Source organism: Pristiophorus japonicus, chromosome 1, assembly GCF_044704955.1.
Source record: "Pristiophorus japonicus isolate sPriJap1 chromosome 1, sPriJap1.hap1, whole genome shotgun sequence".
Taxonomy (NCBI): domain Eukaryota; kingdom Metazoa; phylum Chordata; class Chondrichthyes; family Pristiophoridae; genus Pristiophorus; species Pristiophorus japonicus.
The window spans coordinates 68,842,753-68,866,119 of record NC_091977.1 but is presented as its reverse complement, the minus strand read 5'-3'; the positions used below and the strand labels follow the sequence as shown (position 1 = coordinate 68,866,119).

General features: G+C 42.4%; 1 protein-coding gene across 1 annotated transcript in view; it reads left to right on the top strand.

Annotated features, from left to right (window-relative positions):
* LOC139264372 (nuclear cap-binding protein subunit 1) overlaps nt 1-23,367 on the top strand; it is a 95,760-nt gene that overhangs the window by 45,757 nt on the left and 26,636 nt on the right. The window contains exons 9-13 of the mRNA XM_070880713.1: nt 9,152-9,249; nt 10,332-10,395; nt 12,401-12,511; nt 17,723-17,787; nt 21,450-21,512. Of these exons, the coding sequence (XP_070736814.1) occupies nt 9,152-9,249; nt 10,332-10,395; nt 12,401-12,511; nt 17,723-17,787; nt 21,450-21,512 (401 nt within the window). The remainder of the gene's footprint in view (nt 1-9,151; nt 9,250-10,331; nt 10,396-12,400; nt 12,512-17,722; nt 17,788-21,449; nt 21,513-23,367) is intronic.

The following is a 23,367-nucleotide window of genomic DNA, read 5'->3' as shown; positions in this document are numbered from 1 at the left end:
AGTGGCCGCTGCACACCGGCAACCACACGGGCTTAGCTGAGCAACGTCTTGGTCCAGTGGCAAGGGGGTCCAAGACAACTGGAGACCAGGCGCAGTTGTATAAGCCTAATTGCTTACGGCGAAATGTTGGCCGCAAGCTCAGCGCTGAATACCGCCATTGATGGCCCGGGGCTTGGTTGGGGAGCAGGCATTAGGAATGTCACTTCCAATGTTATTTTAAAACTTAAAAGTTGATGAAAATTCCCAATTTGTTTGAAGTTGTTAAAAAGTCTAAGTTGTAGATCAATAATAGGTTATAAAAGTTTCCCCAATTGTTTAAAAATTAAGATTGATTACAAGTTTTTTTTTAAAAAGAAGAATTAAAAGTCGATTTAAAGTTGTCCCTGGTATCATCTTGGTAAATATCCTCTGCACTTTTCCATGGCCTTGACATTCTTCCTAAAATAATACATCCAAAACTGGGTACAGTATTCAAACTGCAGGCTAACAAGTCATTTGTATAAAGGAACAAACTTGCATTGCACAACTGTTGGATGTCCCAAAGAGCTTCACTGCCAATTTAGCACTTTTGAAGTGTCGTCACTGTTGTAATGTAGGAAATGCCAAAGCCTATTTGCACGCAGCAAGCTCCTATAAACAGTAGTGAGGTAAATGAGTAAATAATCTATTTCAATTATGTTGAGGGATAAATATTGGCCCAATACATCGGGGAGAATTCCCCTGTTCTTCTTCCAAATAGTATCATGCGATGTTTTGTGTCAAACTAAGGGCAGGCTCTGTTTAACATCTTATTCAAAAGACGGCTCTTCTGACCGTATGACACTCCCTCTACTACACTGAAGTCGGCCTCGATTATGTGCTCAATTCTCTGGATTGGGGCTTGAACCCCCACCTAATGACTGAGGTGAGAGTACTACCATTAGCCCAAGCTGACAAACTACAGATTTAATATTACCTCTTGGCTTTTGCACTCTACCTCTATTTATAAAACCTAGGATCATGGATGCTGCATTTTTTTTTAATACATATATATTTATAACTTTTATCAACTTATCCAGCCACGTTTTTGTATCTAAAGCCCATAGTGTCTTTATTCCTTTGAAGTTTTACCGTTTAGCGTATGTGCCGTCTGTTCTTTCTCCCAAAATATGTCACCATACATTCCTCCACATTAAATTTCGCTGACATTTATCTGCTTAATCTCCTGACCCGTTTTGTCCTTCTGAAATTGCTAACTGTCTTGTTTAGTTAATTGTTTCTTATGTTTCACACTCAGACTGTCACTCCCTTGTGCACAGGCATTCTTTCTTTCTATCTTTTCTCTCCCACCCTTGCCCCTCTCTCAGATTACAGTACCTCCAGGAAGATTACGTTATCTTCAGAAAAAAATCTCTACCACAAAAGATGCTTTTTCTCTGTGAACAGGGGCAGTGTGATAGAACTGACTGGGCCATTATAGCACCACAGGGAGCAGGAGAGAATATATCAGCTGCTTAAAATTGCTGATCCTGGTGGAACTATATAAAGCTGCTCTCTAATTGATCAAAACTCGCCAGTCAGGCAGTAGCCGTCTCCAGGAAACTTGAAGGTGCTGAATTGCTTTGTATGTAGGTACAGAGAAGGGAACGTTTAGGAGCTGAATTCAAGAAGCCTGTGGGGCACCTCTTGGAGATTATTGTTTACATTTATACTGTTTGCTATTTTGCGATAGAAAAAAAACAATTTTTAACATTTCATTATGTTAGATAAGCTGATTCATGGTAACGTTCGCCCAGATCTTCTTGTGAGCGGCGATGGAACGGCTTCACCGTTCACCTCGCATACGATTGCCCAGAGACTTTTCGCGGGCTTGTCAGTGGAGATTTCTCGTTTTTGGGCATCTGACCCAATGCACAGATGATCTGTGGCATCTGTGAGCAGGGAAGCATTTCAACCAATCAGATTGAAGAATCCTCACTGAGATGCTCACTGCAAACCAGGAAGTAAAAAAAATATAAATATAAATTACATTTAAATCATTGTACTGGAAGTGAAATAAAGATTGGGGACACATGGGATTAAGGGAGAGACACGAGAAAAACTCAAATTACTAATTTAAAAAAAAAATATGAACCTTAATTTTCTTTTGAGGAAATGAGACTCCACACTTATACAATTAAAGTTTCAGGGCCGGAGAGGTTGTTGAGCATTAATCAATCATTTATTACGCCTTTTTAAAAACTCACTCACTCCTGATTGCACAAGCCCTAACTTTTTCATCTGTCTTTAGTGCAAGACTAGTGGGTAATTACCCTAAGTACTCGCCATTATGGTGATCACTGTGCAGATTCCATCAGCAAAGACTGCAACAGCATAGGCTGTGGAAGAGCAGGCTATCGCTGAGAGCAACTTCCGGATTTCCGCATTTAACTGCGTATGTGCAGGTGCCATACCTTGCTATCAGTTTTACCCTGTAATAACAACGAATACTATCAGCCTGAAGTTAATTAGTACAGCAACATCCATGCCATTGTCTACCCATACCCCATTCTTCTTTTGGTACAGTTTTACAGAGCTCCCCTGTTGGTTTAATGGTCAGATGCACTGTGTGATCTAGTGCTGAGCAACACCAACCAGGAAGCTCCGGGTTCAAACGTTGGTCTGTGATGAGCTACCTGACCTAACTGAACCAGTGGTGAAAACATAGAAACATAGAAAAAAGGTGAAGGAGTAGGCCATTCGGCCCTTCGAGTCTGCACCACCATTCAATAAGATCATGGCTGATCATCACCTCAATACGCCTTTCCTGCTTTCTCTCCATACCCCTTGATCCCTTTAGCCGTAAGGGCCATATCTAACTCCCTCTTGAATATATTCAACGAACTGGCATCAACAACTCTGCGGTAGAGAATTCCACAGCTTAACAACTCTGAGTAAAGAAGTTTCTCCTCATCTCGGTCCTAAATGGCTTATCCCTTATACTTAGACTGTGTCCCTTGGTTCTGGACTTCCCCAACATCGGGAACATTCTTCCTGCATCTAACCTGTCCAGTCCTGTCAGAATTTTATATGTTTCTATGAGATCCCCTCTTATCCTTCTAAACTCCAGTGAATACAGGCCCAGTCGATCCAAGTCTCTCCTCATATCTATCAGTCCTGCCATCCGGGAATCAGTCTGGTGAACCTTCGCTGCACTCTCTCAAGAATGTCCTTCCTCAGATTAGGAGACCAAAACTAAACACACTATTCCAGGTGAGGCCTCACCAAGGCCTTGTACAACTGCAGTAAGACCTCCCTGCTCCTATACTCAGCTATGAAGGCCAACATGCATTTGCCGTCTTCACCGCCTGCTGTACCTGCATGGCAACTTTCAATGACTGATGTACCATGACACGCAGGTCCCGTTGCACCTACCCTTTTCCTAATCTGCCGCCATTCAGATAATATTCTGCCCTTATGATTTTGCCACCAAAGTGGATAACCTCTCATTTATCCACATTAGACTGCATCTGCCATGCATTTGCCCACTCGCCTAACCTGTCCAAGTCACCCTGCAGCCTCTTAGCATCCTCCTCGCAGCTCACACCGCAACTCAGCTTAGTGTCATCTGCAAACTTGGAGATATTACACTAAATTCCTTCATCTAAATCATTAATGTATATTGTAAATAGCTGGGGTCCCAGCACTGAGCCCTGCGGCACCCCACTAGTCACTGCCTGCCATTTATCCCGACTCTCTGCTTCCTGTCTGTCAACCAGTTCTCTATTCATGTCAATACATTAACCCCAATACCATGTGCTTTAATTTTGCACATCAATCTCTTGTGTGGGACCTTGTCAAAAGCCTTTTGAAAGTCTAAATACACCACATCCACGGTTTCTCCCCTGTCCACTCTACTAGTTACATCCTCAAAAAAATTCTAGAAGATTTGTCGAGCATGATTTCCCTTTCATAAATCCATGCTGACTTGGACTGATCCTGTCACTACTTTCCAAATGCGCTGCTATTTCATCTTTAATAATGAACAAAATGTTGAATCATTGTGGGTGGAGATTAAAGATAGTAAGGGGAAAAAGTCACTGGTGGGTGTAGTTTATAGGCCCCCAAATAATAACTTCACGGTGGAGCGGGCACTAATCAAGGGAATAATGGAGGCATGTGAAAAAGGAACGGCAGTAATCATGGGGGATTTTAACCTACATATCGATTGGTCAAATCAAATCGCACAGGGTAGCCTTGAGGAGGAATTCATAGAATGCATACGGGATTGCTTCTTAGAACAGTATGCTACAGAACCTACGAGGGAGCAAGCTATCTTAGATCTGGTCCTGTGTAATGAGACAGGAATAATAAACGATCTCCTAGTAAAAGATCCTCTCGGAATGAGTGATCACAGTATGGTTGAATTTGTAATACTGATTGAGGTTGAGGAAGTAGTGTCACAAACGAGCGTACTATGCTTAAACAAAGGGGACTACAGTGGGATGAGGGCAGAGTTGGCTAAAGTAGACTGGAAACACAGACTAAACGGTGGCACAATTGAGGAACAGTGGAGGACTTTTAAGGAGCTCTTTCATAGTGCTCAACAAAAATATATTCCAGTAAAAAAGAAGGGCGGTAAGAGAAGGGATAACCAGCCGTGGATAAACAAGGAAATAAAGGAGAGTATCAAATTAAAAACCAATGCGTATAAGGTGGCCAAGGTTAGTGGGAAACTAGAAGATTGGGAAAATTTTAAACAACAGCAAAGGATGACTAAGAAAGCAATAAAGAAAGGAAAGATAGATTACGAAGGTAAACTTGCGCAAAACATAAAAACGGATAGTAAAAGCTTTTACAGATATATAAAACGGAAAAGCGTGACTAAAGTAAATGTTGGTCCCTTAGAAGATGAGAAGGGGGATTTAATAATGGGAAATGTGGAAATGGCTGAGACCGTAAACAATTATTTTGCTTCGGTCTTCACAGTGGAAGACACAAAAACCATGCCAAAAATTGCTGGTCACGGGAATGTGGGAGACAATCACTGTCACTAGGGGGGCGGGGGGGGGTAGTACTGGAAAGGCTAATGGGACTCAAGGTAGACAAGTGCCCTGGTCCTGATGAAATGCATTCCAGGGTATTAAAAGAGATGGCGGAAGTTATAGCAGATGCATTCGTTATAATCTACCAAAATTCTCTGGACTCTGGGGAGGTACCAGCAGATTGGAAAGCAGCTAATGTAACACCTTTGTTTAAAAAAAGGGGGCAGACAAAAGGCAAGTAACTATAGGCCAGTTAGTTTAACATCTGTAGTGGGGAAAATGCTTGAAACTATCATTAAGGAAGAAATAGCAGGACATCTAGATAGGAATAGTGCAATCAAGCAGACGCAACATGGATTCATGAAGGGGAAATCATGTTTAACTAATTTACTGGAATTCTTTGAGGATATAACGAGCATGGTGGATAGAGGTGTACCGATGGATGTGGTGTATTTAGATTTCCAAAAGGCATTCGATACGGTGCCACTCAAAAGGTTACTGCAGAAGATAAAGGTACGCGGAGTCAGAGGAAATGTATTAACATGGATAGAGAATTGGCTGGCTAGCAGAAAGCAGAGAGTCGGGATAAATGGGTCCTTTTTGGGGTGGAAATCGGTGGTTAGTGGTGTGCCACAAGGATCGGTGCTGGGACCACAACTGTTTACAATATACATAGATGACCTGGAAGAGGGGACAGAGTGTAGTGTAACAAAATTTGCAGATGACACAAAGATTAGTGGGAAAGCGGGTTGTGCAGAGGACATAGAGAGGCTGCAAAGAGATTTAGATAGGTTAAGCGAATGGGCTAAGGTTTGGCAAATGGAATACAATGTCGGAAAGTGTGAGGTCATCCACCTTGGGGGGGAAAAAAACCAGTAAAAGGGAATATTATTTGAATGGTGAGAAATTACAACATGCTGCGGTGCAGAGGGACCTGGGGGTCCTTGTGCATGAATCCCAAAAAGTTAGTTTGCAGGTGCAGCAGGTAATCAGGAAGGCGAATGGAATGTTGGCCTTCATTGCGAGAGGGATGGAGTACAAAAGCAGGGAGGTCCTGCTGCAACTGTATAGGATATTGGTGAGGCCGCATCCTGGAGTACTGCATGCAGTTTTGGTCACCTTACTTCAGGAAGGATATACTAGCTTTGGAGGGGGTACAGAGACGATTCACTAGGCTGATTCCGGAGATGACGGGGTGTTATCTTATGATGATAGATTGAGTAGACTGGGTCTTTACTCGTTAGAGTTCAGAAGGATGAGGGGTGATCTTATAGAAACATTTAAAATAATGAAAGGGATAGACAAGATAGAGGCAGAGAGGTTGTTTCCACTGGTCGGGGAGACTAGAACTAGGGAGCACAGTCTCAAAATACGGGGGAGCCAATTTAAAACCGAGTTGAGAAGGAATTTCTTCTCCCAGAGGGTTGTGAATCTGTGGAATTCTCTGCCCAGGGAAGCAGTTGAGGCTAGCTCATTGAATGTATTCAAGTCACAGATAGATAGATTTTTAACCAATAAGGGAATTAAGGGTTATGGGGAGCGGGCGGGTAAGTGGAGCTGAGTCCACGGCCAGATCAGCCATGATCTTGTTGAATGGCGGAGCAGGCTCGAGGGGCTAGATGGCCTACTCCTGTTCCTAATTCTTATGTTCTTATAATTGATTCCAACATTTTCCCCACCATTGATGTCAGGCTAACCGGTCTATAATTCTGTGCTTTCTCCCTACCTTTTTTAAAAAGTGGCGTTACATTAGCTACCCTCCAGTCCATAGGAACTGATCGAGTCGATAGACTGCTGGAAAATGATCACCAATGCATCCACTTTTTCTAGAGCCACTTCCTTAAGTACTCTGGGATGCAGACTATTAGGCCCTGGAGATTTATCGGCCTTCAATCCCATCAATTTCCCTAACACAATTTCCTGACTAGTAAGGATTTCCTTCAGTTTCTCCTTCTCACTAGACCCTCTGTCCCCTAGTATTTCCAGAAGGTTATTTGTGTCTTCCTTCGTGAAGACAGAACCAAAGTATTTGTTCAACTGGTCTGCCATTTCTTTGTTCCCCATTATAAATTCACCTGATTCTGACTGCAAGGGACCTACTTTTGTCTTCACTAATCTTTTTCTCTTCACATATCTATAGAAGCTTTTGCAGTCAGTTTTTATGTTCCCAGCAAGCTTCCTCTCATACTCTATTTTCCCCCTCCTAATTAAACCCTTTGTCCTCCTCTGCTAAATTCTAAAATTTTCCAATTCTCAGGTTTGCTGCTTTTTGTGGCCAATTTATATGCCTCTTCCTTGGATTTAACACTATCCTTAATTTCCCTTGTTAGCCATGGTTGAGCCACCTTCCCCGTTTTATTTTTACTCCAGACTGGGATGTACAATTGTTGAAGTGCATCCATGTGATCTTTAAATATTTGCCATTGCCTATCCACTGTCAACCCTTTAAGTATCATTCGCCAGTCTATTCTAGCCAATTCACGTCTCATACCATCGAAGTTACCTTTCCCTAAGTTCAGGACCCTAGTCTCTGAATTAACTGTGTCACTCTCCATCTTAATAAAGAATTCTACTATATTACGGTCACTCTTTCCCAAGGAGCCTTGCACAACAAGATTGCTAATTAGTCTTTTCTCATTACACATCACCCAGTCTAGGATGGCCAGCCCTCTCGTTGGTTCCTCGACATATTGGACTAGAAAACCTTCCCTAATACAATCCAAGAAATCCTCCTCCACCGTATTGCTACCAGTTTGGTACCAGAGGTGTTCCTATCAGCCTCGGGGCAAAATCACCCAGTGTTTCTACTCATTATTGAGTGACTCTTGCTGATAAAGCATGAATACTGGGTGGAGACCAAATCAGGTTCGCTTGCAGTGCCCCAAAGCCGAATGGCCCACTGACATTTGATTTCCACGCTCCTGTGAAGAATGTCCATGAGGCTGAAATATAAGAGGGTTGCAGTTGCTCCAATAGGGCTCATAGTTTTCTGCAAAGCAAAGAAAATATCCTTTACATATTTTGTGAAGGAGATGTAGCGGTGTTCAGATCTGGAGTCTCGGTCTAAGCATAAACAGGGTGTCAGACTCCTGTGTTTTAAGTGTTTTTGTTTAGTGACCCCATACAGCTAAATAAGTGTGAATTTACAACAACTTGCATTTATATAGAACCTTTAACATCGTAAAATATCCCCAGACGCTTCCAATAGCACATTCAGACAAGTCGACTAAGCCATAGAAGCGGCTATCAGGTCAGGTAATTAAATGTTTGACCAAAGAGGTAGATTTTAAGGAAGCTTGAAGAGGGAGATAGAGAGGATAGAATTCCAGAGGTTGGGCCTAGATGACTGAAGGCTAGGTCGAAGGGGGTGGTAAGGTGCCAGAGTTCTTGGAGGGTTGTAGGACTGGAGGAGGTTACAGAGATCAGGGAGGATGAGGCTATGGAGGGATTTGAACACGAGGACAAGAATTTTTAATTTGAGGCATTGGTGGATTAGGAGTCAATGCAGCTCAACGAGCACATGAGTGATGGGCAAGAGGGACTTGGTGTACATTAGGATACAGGCAACAGAGTTTTACGACAGCAGATATTGCATAGTTGGCCAGGATATTTTATCACTGCTGCAAATCTGCTTGTTTGATTCTACTAATGGCTGTACTGCTTACAGTTCTTTTAATTTATCAATTTATCCAGTGTCGCACAAAGTACTTAGTACAAAGTGTGGTCTGTTCCCAGAAATACTGTATGATCCCAAGCATAAATTGCAATACTGCTAGTGATTCATTCTCCCTGACCATACTTACTTAACATTGTTCTTTTTTGGATACTTGAAATGTCAATATTTGCAGCTCGCTCCTGGCATTGCATTGTTCCCATTATTGGAACACATTTGTTTTGTAGCCTATGTCGATAGACTGAAATGCTTTTGTGGTGCTAGTTTTTTCTATCTAATGGATGTTCAGATATTGGATTGCTGTTATGTTGAACTTCAATTGCTTCATCTTCAAGTTATAATTTCAAGTACAATAATTTATTGACTGTTGGTTGTCTTTATTTCTTTGGTTACGTGGACAATCTGAACATTAGGGTAAATTAAAAAAATATATGTTTAAAAGATTGACACCTATATTTGTAATCTCTTCCTTCAGGGTCCAGTAATGCCTGGTAGCCACTCTGTTGAGAGACTCGTTATTGAGGAGAATCTGCGCTGTATCATCAAATCTCATTGGAAGGAAAGAAAGACATGGTAATGTCTGCATCTTTTCAGTACTGCGGTAACATTTTCTTGAGGTGAAAAAGTTACAACAGTACAAATTAGGTTTTGTGTGCATGTGTTTTTATTTTATTCGTTCCTGGGGATGTGGGTGTCACTGGCAAGGCCAGCATTTATTGCTTCACTCGAGCCTCCTCCCACCCCTCTATCTAACCCTATCAGCATATCCTCCTCTTCCCTTCTCCCACATGTGCTTATCTAGCTTCCCCTTAAATGCATCTATGCTATTTGCCTCAATTACACCTTGTGGTAATACATTCCATGTTCTTGCCACTCTTTGGGTAAAGGTTGCTCCTGAATTTCCTACTGGATTTATTCGTGACTATTCTTAAAATATTAGTTCCTGGGTTGTGGGTGTCGTTGACAAGGCCACAATTTATTGCCCTCAAGAAGTTGGTGTTGAGCCGCCTTATTGAACCACTGTAGTCTGTACGGTGAAGGTGCTCCCACAGTGCTATCAGGGAGGAAGTTCCAGGATTTTGACCCAGCGACAATGAAGGAACGGCGATATATTTCCAAGTCGGGACGGTGTGTGACTTGGAGGGGATGGTGTTTCCATGCGCATGCTGCACTTGTCCTTCTAGGTGGCAGAGGTCACGATTTTGGGAGGTGCTGTCGAAGAAGTCGTGGTGATTTTCTGCCTGTATATGTGTGTGTGTGTATAAAATATTCTATAAAATTAGAAATGATGGATATAGCAAGTATAAGAAAATGGAAGAGAAAACAAACATTCCAAAATTATGTGTGGGTTGATGCTGCTAACTATAAACAAGGAGCTCCACTAAATTTCAGTTGCTTTCGATGCTGGTCCATTATCTTAAGTTCATTCTTCAATGTTTGGTAATTAATCTTGAAGTTAAAACTGCAGACTAGATGAGGTAAGGTTACGTTTGAACTGTTAAAATTGGTCTGTGCAAGAATGTCTTCAATTTCTGTGTCATTGATATTATTCAACTTCATGTGGAATTTCTCCGTGTAATGCTATCGAACATTTGTGGGTTTATATTTCTGTTTCGCCTTAATTTGCCTTGGCTGATTTTTATTCTCTCTGACAGTGCTGCACAACTGCTTAGCTATCCTGGAAAGAACAAGATTCCTCTGAATTACCATATAGTGGAGGTGTGTTCCTTTATAATGGTAGTTGATAACTCACATTTTATCTTACTAGAGATTTATTAATTTTCTAATGTAGAAAATTGGACAAAGGGTAGAAGTCAAGTTACATAATTCTAATAACAGACATCGCCTATTTTCTACATATTTTTCAATTTACTGAACTGGAGACTCTGAACTTTTCGAGTTTAGCCAGATGTTTGAAAGAAACCTTCTGATGCTACAATAAAATGCATGAATAAAACCTCAAGCAAGCTGAATGTATTCAAAATCTTTCTGAAGAAAAGCTCGTGGGATTAAAGGGATAGTGGCAACATAGATATGAAATTGGCTGAGGGACAAAAGGAAGAGAATTGTGGCGAACGGTTGTTTTTCAGACTGAAGAGAAGTATCCAGGGGTTGGTATTCGAACCTCTGCTCTTTTTAGTATATATTAATGACCTGAACATGGGCATACAGGGCATCACTTCAAAGTTTGAAGTGATGGGAAATGTATTTAACAATGAAAAGGATGGTAACAAACATCAGGAGGACATAGACAGACCGGTGAAATGAGCAGACACAGAGCAGATGAAATTTACCACAGAGAAGTGTCAAATGATTTATTTTGGTGGGAAGAATATGGAGGGGCAATATAAACTAAATTTTAAAGGGGGTGCAGGAACAGAGAGACCTGGAGATGTATGTACATAAATCTTTGAAGGTGGCAGGACAAGTTGAGAAGGTGTTTAAAAAAGCATATGGGATCATTGGCTTTATTAAAGCAAGGAAGTTGTGCTAATTCTTTATAAGACACTGGTTAGGCAGCAACTGGAGTATTGTTCAAACCTGGGCACCAGACTTAAGGAAGGATGTCAAAGCCTTAGAGAGGATGCTGAAGATATTTACTAGAATACCAAGGATGAAATACTTCAGTTATGTAGAGAGATTGGAGAAGCTGGTATTCTCCTTAGAACAAAGACGGCTAAGAGGCGATTTGATAGAGATGTTCAAAATCATGAAGGGTTATGATAGAGTAAATAAGGAGATACTGTTTCCTGTGGCAGAAAGGTTGGAAATCAGAGGACACAGCTATAAGATGATTGGCGAAAGAATCAGAAGGGACATGAAACATTTTTTTGCACACCGAGGTATTGTGATCTGGAATGCACTACATGAAAAGGTGGTGGAAGCAGATTCAACAGTAACTTTCAAAAGGGAATTGGATAAATACTTGAGTGGGAAAAAAAGCAGTGCTATGGGGAAACAGCAGGGGAGTGGAACTAGTTGGATAGCTCTACCAAAGAGCCAGCACTGGCACGATGGGCTGAGTGGCCTGTACTGTATCATTCTACGATTCTATAATGAAACCATGTTCTAATATGGTTAGGTTATATGGAAACATTCCCTTGGTGGATTCCTTAGCATGATTTTATTTATCATTTCAGTGGTACATACTTTTTAGCAAGCCTCGGTCCTGTTGACTAGTGTGATACACATTTAAGTGTTAAAGTGCCGCACAAGCTCCCGTCACTTGCCATTCGCTTGTCTAGTCCAAATAGTTGCAGCTTTAGATGGGATTTTCTTAGCGCAGATCAGTGCAGTACCTTTGGTTGATGCTATTTTTGCAGTCATTAGAATGTTTTTATAATCTGCCAAAATGTGTTTGAACACCCTGTAGCCTTGAATAAAATTGGAACGGCAGGGGTGAAAGAAAAATTAGACTTCGAGGCTGGAATCCAGTTTGAGTCCATTACCCCAGCAAAAGTGCACAAGTACAAACAGCAAGTAGTTCAAGGTAGCAGTACACGTGGACACCTTACAAAGGGAAGCTGGCTTTTGACCCTGTTGATTGACAGTTTTGCTGTTGAAGTTTTTGCTAAGATAATGGAGTTTCTAGGACTGCAAGATGGGGTGGGATAATTGATTCTATAAACTGATTCTATAAACTTGCATATGTACTTCTGTTCATTTCCAGTAAACTAAAAGTAAAAGCATTTTTTCAATAACGCTACTAACAATTGTTTTGTAGGTTGTCTTCGGAGAGCTTTTCCAGTTGCCCTTACCCCCTCACATTGAGGTCATGTATACAACACTGCTGATTGAACTTTGCAAACTGCAGCCTGGCTCTTTGCCACAAGTGGTATCCTTTTGAAAATGTTAGTTATTAGGAGGAAAAATTGACTCAATGCAAAAAATTCAGGAGAAATTTAGGGAGAGTATTTTCCAAATGCTCCTCCAGTCTGTATACAGCTGTAATAATTTTTCATTTTATAGATTATTTTCATAATTGTTTTCTCACCACATGGAATCCTACCATTTCCGATCTCTCCTTGCATCAGGAGCCATAGTGATTGCATGGGTCAGTGCACTGAGGACAGACTCCATAAGAGAAACTCCAAAATTGACACTTGGGAGTTACCTGGATATTGGTTTGGCGGTCATCATTCAGGCTGGATATTGCTGTGATCCATTGATCTGATGTCTTGGCTGCATGTGTGCACCATTTAAATATATAGACTCTCTAAAGAGCACAGGTTTTCATCAAAGTCCAAGGTTGAAACTTGTTCTCTTGATCCAACAAATGGATAAATGCTCTAGGATAACGTTACTTGCAATCTCTCCAGTGCTCTGAGTCACTTGCATTTCAAATCGTGGTCTGTCGAGCACCTTGAGATGTCTCTGAAGCATGATAAGTTGAAATACAAATGCAGCTCTATCGGTCTCATCCATTCCTTCCCCCTTCTTGCTATAGGTATATAGCTTTCATTAAATGTTGATTACCACAATGGGAACAGTAATGAAAACACTCGGCAGGTTAGGCAGCATCTGTGGAGAGAGAAACAGATTTGAAGTTTCAGGTTGATGACTTTTCATCAGAACTATGGATATTAATAAATTTTCAATTTGAAATGTACTTTTTTATTTAAATCAATGTTTTCTTTGCCCCTCCATTCACCAATTCCAATTTTCTCTTTTCCCCCCCCCCCCCCTCGGTTTTCAAAAAAAAGTTGACTCACCAAGTAGTTACTGAAAGTAGCAATAAACAGAAGCACACTGTTGTAGCTGAAGAACCCTATTTTGTAGTCACAAAGACTACTAGATTAGCTGAAAGGGTCTACCTCTGTTAATTTATTTCCCTATCTCTGGGTACAGTCTGGCAAAGTGATCTTACTTCCTTCTCCATTGGTGGCTGTTCTAATTAATTGCTCAATTAATTGAAATCTTTATTTTGTGAACTGGTTTGATTAGCCTGAGATAATCAGCATCAGTTACTTAAAATTTGAGCATTAGGTTATATAAATGGGTTCCCTCATCTGAGTAACAATATTGTGTGGCTGGTATTGAGCCATATAGATAAGGAGGGTTCTAGGTTTAGTTCCTGGTCTATGTCAAGCCAATCTGATTGTGGGGACATAGCTTTCTCTTCACAAATTGGTAAACTTGTTACTTTCCAATCAGCAAGTAAAGCCATAGGATTAGAAAAAGCAGGGCGCTAACTTTTGCGGGAGCGCAAAAGTATCGGCTGGCGCTACCCGGTTCCAGTGGACATCTGGTTTAACGCTCCAGGAGGGAATTGGAGTGCTAAATCAAGTGCTACCATTTCCCTTGGAATGTTAAAGGGAGCAAGAGGGGAGGTAGCGGCAGAGCGCTGCACAATGTCCCGTGCAGCGCTGCTGGAATCGCAGGCTCCTTCTCTCCCTTAAAGGGAATGGCTATTGCAGACTTGCTTTGAAGGTAATCCTGGGAATGGTGTGGGACAGGACCTGCAATCCACGAAGAGCAGCCCCAAGCTGTAAGAGAGTGGAGGGCTGCTCAGTCACGCCATGGTAAACATTCAAAAAGCAGCACAGAGGGGTGAGAATAAAATGTTGGCCTACCTGGCCACCGATGCTTTTAAGCACTACTCCCCAAACAGCCGGCCAAGCTCACAAAGCTTCCTGCAGCTGCCGTTGTTGATGCCCGGCGATGCTGCAGGGGGCGGAAGGGAATTTAGGATCCGGGGCTGTAACTGGATGCTGCGCACCGGATGACGTTACAATCACCGGGGCGCAGGAGATCGTGATGTTAAGGTTTACCGTCAGTGCTAACCTGCAAAGGAAGTTCATGAGCGTCAGTACTTCCACCGCACTCGGTCGGAAAGCAGTTAGCGCCCCGTTATACCCCCCCCCCCACAGGGCGTGCAAAGAGGCCCATTTCTCCCCCTTAGTACTTGAGAAATTAATGGGACTAAGTGGCGACAATTCCCTTGGACCCGACGACCTGCATTTTAGAGTTTTTAAAGGGATGCATTAATTTGCAACACCTAAAGCTCTGATTGGGCCCCCTTGATGACAAGTCCTGATTGCTGTTTGGTCCCCTTGCCAGATAAGCCACACCTTGCTGTTTCACTTTGCAAAGTAATTTGAGCCATTTTGACTGCCGACTCCAGACAGAACAGAGCTCACTTGAAACAGACAGGCCTCGCGCTCATGGGTTAAGACATTCTCCCACCCCCCCCCCCCCCCCAAAGAAGTTCCTTCTCCCATCGCCCAACTTCCTGACCACCTCCTCCCGCCCCCAACCCAAGTTTCTGACCTCCCAAGTCTCTGACATTCTCCCTCTGCCCAAGTTCCTGCACTCCTCCCCCCAGCCCAAGTTCCTGACCTCCTTCCCTCCTCCCCCAGCCCAAGTTTCTTCCTCCTTCCCCCTTCCCCAGCCCAAGGTCCCGACCTCCTCCCTCCCAGTCCAAGTTCCTGATCTCCTCCACCCCAGCCCAAATAGCTGCAGAGAGAGTGGATGCACTGGTATTAATCTTCCAGAATACCCTAGAAATTCTAGAACAGTCCCCAAGGATTGAAAGATAGCAAACATAACCCCGCTATTTACGGAAGGAGGAAGAGAAAAAACGGAGAACTATAGGCCAGCTAGCCTGATATCAGTAGTAGGCAAAATGCTAGAATCTGTTATTAGGGATGTGGTAACAGGGCACTTAGAAAATCGTAACATTAGACAGAGTCAACGTGGTTTTATGACTGGGAAATCGTGCCTAGAGTTTTTTGAAGATGTAACTAGTAGGATGGATAAGGGAGAACCAGTGGATGTAGTGTATTTGGATTTTCAAAAAGCATTTGATAAGGTGCCACGCAAGAGGTTATTACACAAAATTAGGACTCATGGGATTGGGAGTAATATATTAGCATGGATTGAGGATTGGTTAATGGACAGAAAACAGAGAATAGGAATAAACGGGACTTTTTTGGATTGGCAGGCTGTAACTAGCGGAGTACCATAGGATCAGTGCATGGGCATCAGCTATTTTACAATTTATATTAATGACTTGGATGAAGGGACTGAGTATAATGTATCCAAGTTTGCTGATGATACAAAGTTAGGTGGGAAAATAAGCTGTGAGGATGACACAAAGAGGCTGCAGAGAGATATAGACAGGTTTACCGAGTGGGCAAGAACATGGCAAATGCAATACAATATAGGGAAGTGTGAAGTTATCCATTTTGATTAGGAAAACAAAAAAGCAGAATATTTTTTAAATGGTGAGGGACTGGGAAATGTTTGCATTCAGAGAGACCTGAGTGTCCTTGTACATGAATCACAGAAAGTTAACATGCAGGTACAGCAAGCAATTAGGAAAGCCAATGGTATTTTAGCTTTTGTTACAAAGGGATGCGAGTATAAGAGTAAATAAATCTTACTACAATTATACAGGGCATTGGTGAGACTGCACCTGGAGTACTGTATACAGTTCTGGTCTCCTTGCCTAAGGAAAGACATACTTGCCTTAGATATAGAGTGCAGTGAAGTTCATTAGAGGCTGGTTCTTGGGATGAGGGGATTGCCCCATGAAGAGAGGTTGAGTAGACTGGGCCTATATTCCCTAGAGTTTAGAAGAATATGAGGTGGTCTAATTGAAACATATAACATTCTTAAGGGGCTTGACAGGGTTAATGCTGAGAAAATATTTCCCCTGGCTGGGGAATCTAGAACACGGGGTCACAGTCTCAGAATAAGGATCGGCCATTTAGGATTGAGATGAGAAATTTCTTCATTCAAAGGGTTGTGAATGTGGGGTATACCCCAGAGAGCTGTGGACAGTCAATTGTTGAGTATATTCAAGACAGAGGTCGATAAATTTTTGGGAATTAAGGGATATCGGGATAGTGAGGGAAGGTGGAGTTAAGGTAGAAGATCAGTCATGATCTTGAAGGGCCAAAAGACCTACTCCTACTCCAATTTCTTATGTTCTTAGCGGCCTCCCTTTGGGCTCAAAATTGGCCAGGAGTTGCTCCGTTTTTTTTTTTTGGAGCAACATGATTTTTCTGGAGTATCTTAAAAATCCCCATTTAGCACATTCAATTTGCGCCAGATTTGGTTAGGATTTTTAAAGTTTTTTTCGAAAGGGGGCATTACCAGCCACCTACGCCCGTTTTGGCCATTTAAGCCACTTTGGACAGCTAATAGTTACTCCAAACTAACTTAGGCCAGCGTATGTGGCCACTTGTGGCTGCACAGAAAACCCATGTGGAGAGTTAAGAAATCAGCGCCGGTAGGTACATCGGAGGCCAGCAGAACTTAATGACTCGACTAAAGAATGTGAATAGGATCAAACAGCTATACAGGACATCATATGACAAACATCGCAAAGTTAATTTAATATACAACAGAAGCATTCATGGAAGCTTAAACAAAACATATTTACATAATTTTTTCAAAATATCCAAATAAAAAATAGAAGTACCTCCTGCTCGTAATTCTTATGTTCTTATGTAGGAAAGTATTTTCATCAACAGGGTTAAGGAAAGTCTTGAGTAAGAGTAAGCTCATTAAAATTTTGGCTACACAGCTATCACCCCTTCCCCCGATCAAAACGCGCTCTCTCTCTCTCTCTTCTCCCCCACCCCCCAGGATCAAAATTCTCCCCGCACTAACCTGTTTGTTGTGGCCTTCTAGCCCGGGAAGGCAGCGGGCTAGTCTGTGTGGCAGGCCACCTGGCCTGGGATGGGGTGGGCCGCATCGGGTCCCACGCTGCAGTACGCACACAGAGGCTGGGGGCAGGAGCTACTGTGCATGCGCGCACAGTCCAATGCGCATGTGCAGAGCTGCCAGCACTGTTTCTGGCGCAGGGCCCTAGCTCCGTCCCCCAATCGACTGACCACGCAGCTCCAAGCCCCGGGAGAGGCAACTCAACGGCCAGAATCGGAGGAATTTTTTAGGCGCCGTTTTCAGCCCACAAAGTCGGCGCATCTCTGGTGAGTGCGCCGAAAAAAGGGGTGGGCCAATTTTTTGAGCCCTTTGTAACTGTTATTTTCTGATGAACACATTTCTTGACATATTTGACTTAACTGGTAAATCTCAGCTTGCACAAGCTACGGAGATGCTATATATGCGAATCGATGCTATGAATACAATTTGCATAGACAGGTAACTTTGTCTTCAGCTCTATTTTGTTTTTAAAAGTGGTTTTAGATAATGTGATTATTCTTGCTGTAAAAGTGATCCAGGTGTAGATTAAAAAGTAATTGTTAGTTACAATTTCATAGTACAGAACACAATTAATTAAAGGAAAATGTATTTAACACAATTGTTTAACAAAGAAGGATAATTACTACATCTCCTTTGTTGCTATGTTTTATGTTTTAAGACTGTTGGTTACGGATTCTCCTGACGTCTCATTGATAAATGTCCACTCTGCGGTGTGGTAAATTACCAGGAATATCCTAGTTTCAATCGCCTGGTCTGTACTAGGTTTGCTGTTCTCAACAAACGGGGTTCGTGGATTCACTGTGATTGGCCTCAAATATCCCTGGGTTAAGGAGGGAGTAATTAGTTTATCTTCCCAGGCATGGCCTCTGGCCTCACGAAGATGCATGCGATTGCACATCAGCTGAGGATAGTATCAAAGTTGGTTGTGGTGCTTGAGACTTTGTATTAAATAGCCTGTCGGCACTTAGCCGTTGGGTTCCCATGTGAAAAATATTCAGTTATGCAAGGACTGTTGGTATTGATGAAAGCATAACTGGATTTCTGGCTTGACCACCCTCTGGAGAGCGGAAAAAAGTGGACATATGAAAATACAAACCATGACGGCCAGGCAAAGAGCCTCTGATCCATCCAGCCCGTTCCACACAATTGTGATAACTTGTGTATCATAATATATACACTTCACCCCACCCAAAACCATGTGATCTCCTGGGAGAGCTGCAAAACTAGATTTTAAAAACTCAATTTGGGGGTTCAAAATCTGGGAAATTCCCCATCCGACTCATCTGGCCCTAAATTCCCTGAGGTACCTACCTTTTGTAAGAGATGATGTCCATCCAAACCAGAAACAGGTCTAGCTCTCTCGCTTGAAGGAATTAAGTGAATGGCATCCATCATGCGAGCCGCAGCCTGTTCCAGAAGTCCACTATTCGCTGGGAAAAGAACCACCTCCTGACATCTGACCTAGATCTGGCCTTGCTTCTGATGCTTGGTTAGAATCATAGAAATTTACAGCACGGAAGGAAACTATTTCGACCCATTGTGACCACGCCGGCCGACAAAGAGCTATCCAGCCCAATCCCACTTCCTAGCTCTTGGTCCGTAGCCTTGTAGGTTACGGCACTTCAAGCGCACATCCAAGCACTATTTAAATGGGTTTCTGCTTCTACCACCCTTTCAAGCAGTGCATTCCAGACCCACACCACCCTCTGGGTGAAGAAATTTCCCCTCAAATCCCATCCAAACCTCCTACCAATTACTTTAAATCTATGCCCCCTGGTTGTTGACCCCTCTACTAAGGGAAATAGGTCCTTTCTATCCACTCTATCTAGGCCCCTCATAATTTTATACACCACAATAAGGTCTCCCCTCAGTTTCCTCTGTTCGAAAGCAAACAAACTCAGCCTATCCCATCTTTCCTCATAGTTAAAATTCTCCAGTCCAGGCAACATCTTTGTAAATCTCCTCTGTACCCTCTCTAGTGCAATCACATCTTTCCTGTAATGTGGTGACCAGAACTGCACTAGTGTTTTATACAGTTCAAGCATAACCTCTCTACTCTTGTATACTATGCCTCAGCTAATAAAGGCAAGTATTCCGTATGCCTTCTTAATGACCTTATCTACCTGCCCTGCCAGCTTCAGGGATCTGTGGACATGCACTCCAAGGTCCCTTTGTTCCTCTACACTTCTCAGTGTCCTACCATTTAATGTGTATTCCCTTGTCTTGTTAGCCCTCCCCAAATGCATTAACTCACACTTCTCCGGATTGAATTCCATTTGCCACCATTCTGCCCACCTGACCAGTTCATTGATATCTTCCTGCAGTCTACAGCTTTCTTCTTCATTATCAACCACACAGCCGATTTTCGTATCATCTGCAAACTTCTTAATCATAGTCCCTACATCCAAGTCTAAATCATCAATATATACCATAAAAAGAAATGGACCGAGTACTGAGCCCTGCGGAACCCCACTGGAAACAGCCTTCCAGTCACACAAACATCCATCGATCATTACTCTTTGCTTCCTCCCTCTGCGCCAATTTTGGATCCAACTTGCCACTTTGCCCTGGATCCCATGGGCTTTTACTTTCATGACCAGCCTGCCATGTGGGACCTTATCAAAGGCCTTGCTAAAATCCATATACACTACGTCAAATGCACTACCCTCATCGATCCTCCTTGTTAACTCCTCAAAAAATTCAATCAAGTTAGTCAGACACGACCTTCCTTTAACAAATCCATGCTGATTATCCTTGATTAATCCGTGTTTTTCTAAATGAAGATCTATCCTGTCCCTTAGAATATTTTCCAATAATGTTCCCACCACCGAGGCTAGGCTGACTGGCCTGTAACTACTCAGTCTATCCCTTTCTCCCTTTTTAAACAAAGATACCCAATGTTAGCAATCCTCCGGCACCACATCAGAGAGGATTGGAAAATGATGGTCGGAGCCTCTGCTATTTCCTCTTTTGCTTCTCTTAATAGCCTTGGATATATTTCATCTGGACCTGGGGTTTTATCCACTTTCAAAGCTGCTAATCCCTTTAATACTTTCTCTCTCACTGTTTATTTCATCTAATATTTCACATTCCTCCTCCCTGATTGCAATGTCTGCATCACCCTCTTGTGAAAACAGACGCAAAGTATTCATTAAGAACTATACCCACATCTTCCACCTCCGCACACAGAGTACCTTTATGATCTCTAATAGGCCCATACTCTTTTCTTTAGTTATCCTCTTGCTCTTAATGTATTTATAAAATATCTTTGTGTTTTCCTTGATTTTACTTGCCAACATTTTTTCATGCTCTTTGCTTTTCTAATTTCCTTCTTAATTGTACCCCTGCACTTTCTATACTCTTCTAGAGTTTCTGCAGTATTGAGCCCTCGGTATCTGTCATAAGCTTCCCTTTTTTCTTTATACTACCTTGACTGTCCCTTGACATCCAGGGGGCTCTAGATTTGTTAGTCCCACCCATTTTCTTTAAGGGAACATACTTGCTCTGAACCCTCCAGATCTCCTCCTTGAATGCCTCCCACTGCTCTGACACTGATTTCCACTTTGGCTAAATCCCATCTTAGCTTAGCAAAATTGGCTTTTCCACAATTGAGAACTTTAATTCCTGGTCTATCTTTCTCCTTTTCCATAACTACCCTAAATCTAACTGAATTATGATCACTAGCACCAAAATGCTCTCCCACTGATACCCCTTCCACCTGCCCAGCTTCATTCCCTAAAACTAGGTCCAAACTGCCGCCTACCTTGTTGGGCTTGTTACATACTGTCTTTAAAAAAAAAAGTTCTCCTGAATGCATTTTAAGAACTCTGCACCCTCTATAACTTTCACAATAATTTGATCGCAGTTAATATTAGGGTAGTTGAAATCCCCTACTATTACTGCCCTATAAAGCATGAAGCGAGCACAAATGCACATTGCTGGCCTTTACAGGCAGGCTGGCCCAGCAGTGGCTAGCAAAGTGAAATTCTTGTTGGAAAATGCTTCCTCCTCCTCCACTTTGTTCTTGTTCAGTGATGATGGTCCACATTCCCCCCAAAATGGTTGAATAACTGGCTTTTGGTGCAAATGTTCCTCTTCAGATTTATCAACTGGTTTTCTCATCATTTGAGTAACTTTCAATTCAGATGGAGCTGGGACGATTGGTAAGTACTGTTTTTCTGAAATTACTTTGTGTGGCAAATCTTAATTTGATGGCTGTTTGATATTAGCAGTCACTGTCTGAGCAAATTTACAATATTGGACCTGGTGCCTGTTTTTAATTTGGTGTAACAGGGCAGCACAGATGGTAGAGCCACAGCACTTAGTGCAGCAAGGTAATACCGGGTTTGATTCCATTCCTCTGACATCCAGCCTTGGTCAAAATAGACAGAGGCTGCCGGGAGAGGTACCTTCCCGTCTGACTAGGGCAGGAGTGCAGGAAGGTAGGGCTGTATATTATAAATCATTGCCTACCACCTCTTCTACACCACCTTGTGGCTGTCCAGAGCATGGCAGGACCTGGAAATCTGATTACCTGCCTGTCCACTTTGTGCATGGCCCAGTGAAAGAATTTCTATAGGTATATAAAAATGAAAAGAGTGGCTAAAGTAAGTGTTGGTCCCTTAGAGGACGAGACCGGGGAATTGGTGATGGGGAATATTCAATTGGCAGAAACTCTGAACAAATATTTTGTATCAGTCTTTACGGTAGAGGACACTAAAAATATCCCAACAGTGGATAGTCAAGGGGCTATAGGGGGGGAAGAAAACACAATCACTAAGGAGGTAGTACTCAGTAAGATAATGGGACTAAAGGCGGATAAATCCCCTGGACCTGATGGCTTGCATCCTAGGGTCTTAAGAGAAGTAGCGGCAGGGATAGTGGATGTATTGGTTGTAATTTACCAATATTCCCTGGATTCTGGGGAGGTCCCAGCAGATTGGAAAACTGCAAATGTAACGCCACTATTTAAAAAAAGAGGCAGACAGAAACCAGGAAACTATAGACCAGTTAGCCTAACATCTGTGGTTGGGAAAATGTTGGAATCCATTATTAAAGAAGCAGTAGCAGGAAATTTGGAAAAGCATAATTCAGTCAGGCAGAGTCAGCATGGATTTATGAAGGGGAAGTCATGTTTGACAAACATGCTGGAATTCTTTGAGGATGTAACGAACAGGGTGGATAAAGGGGAACCAGTGGATGAGGTGTATTTGGACTTCCAGAAGGCATTTGACAAGGTGCCACATAAAAGGTTACTGCACAAGATAAAAGTTCATTAGGTTGGGGGTAATACATTAGCATGGATAGAGGATTGGCTAACTAACAGAAAACAGAGAGTCGGGATAAATGATTCATTCTCGGGTTGGCAATCAATAACTAGTGTGGTGCCGCAGGGATCAGTGCTGGGACCCCAACTATTTACAATATATATTAACGATTTGGAAGAAGGGACTGAGTGTAATGTAACCAAGTTTGCTGACGATACAAAGATGGGAGGAAAATCAATGTGTGAGGAGGACACAAAAAACCTGCAAAAGGACATAGACAGGCTAAGTGAGTGAGCAAAAATTTGGCAAATAGAAAGTGTAAGGTTGTGCACTTTGGCAGAAAAAAATTGAAGAGCAAGTTATTATTTAAATGGAGAAAAATTGCAAAATGCTGCAGTACAGCTGGACCTGGGGGTCCTGGTGCATGAAACACAAAAGGTTAATATGTAGGTACAGCAAGTGATCAGGAAGGCCAATGGAATCTTGACCTTTTATTGCAGAGGGGATGGAGTATAAAAGCAGAGAAGTTTGCTACAGTTATACAGGGTATTGGTGAGGCCACACCTGGAATACTGTGTATTGTTTTGGTTTCCATAGTTACGAAAGGATATACTTGCTTTGAAGGCAGTTTAGAGAAGGTTCACTAGGTTTATTCCGGAGATGAGGGGGTTGACTTATGAGGAAAGGTTGAGTATGTTGGACCTCTACTCATTGGAATTCAGAAGAGTGAGAGGTGATCTTATCGAAACAT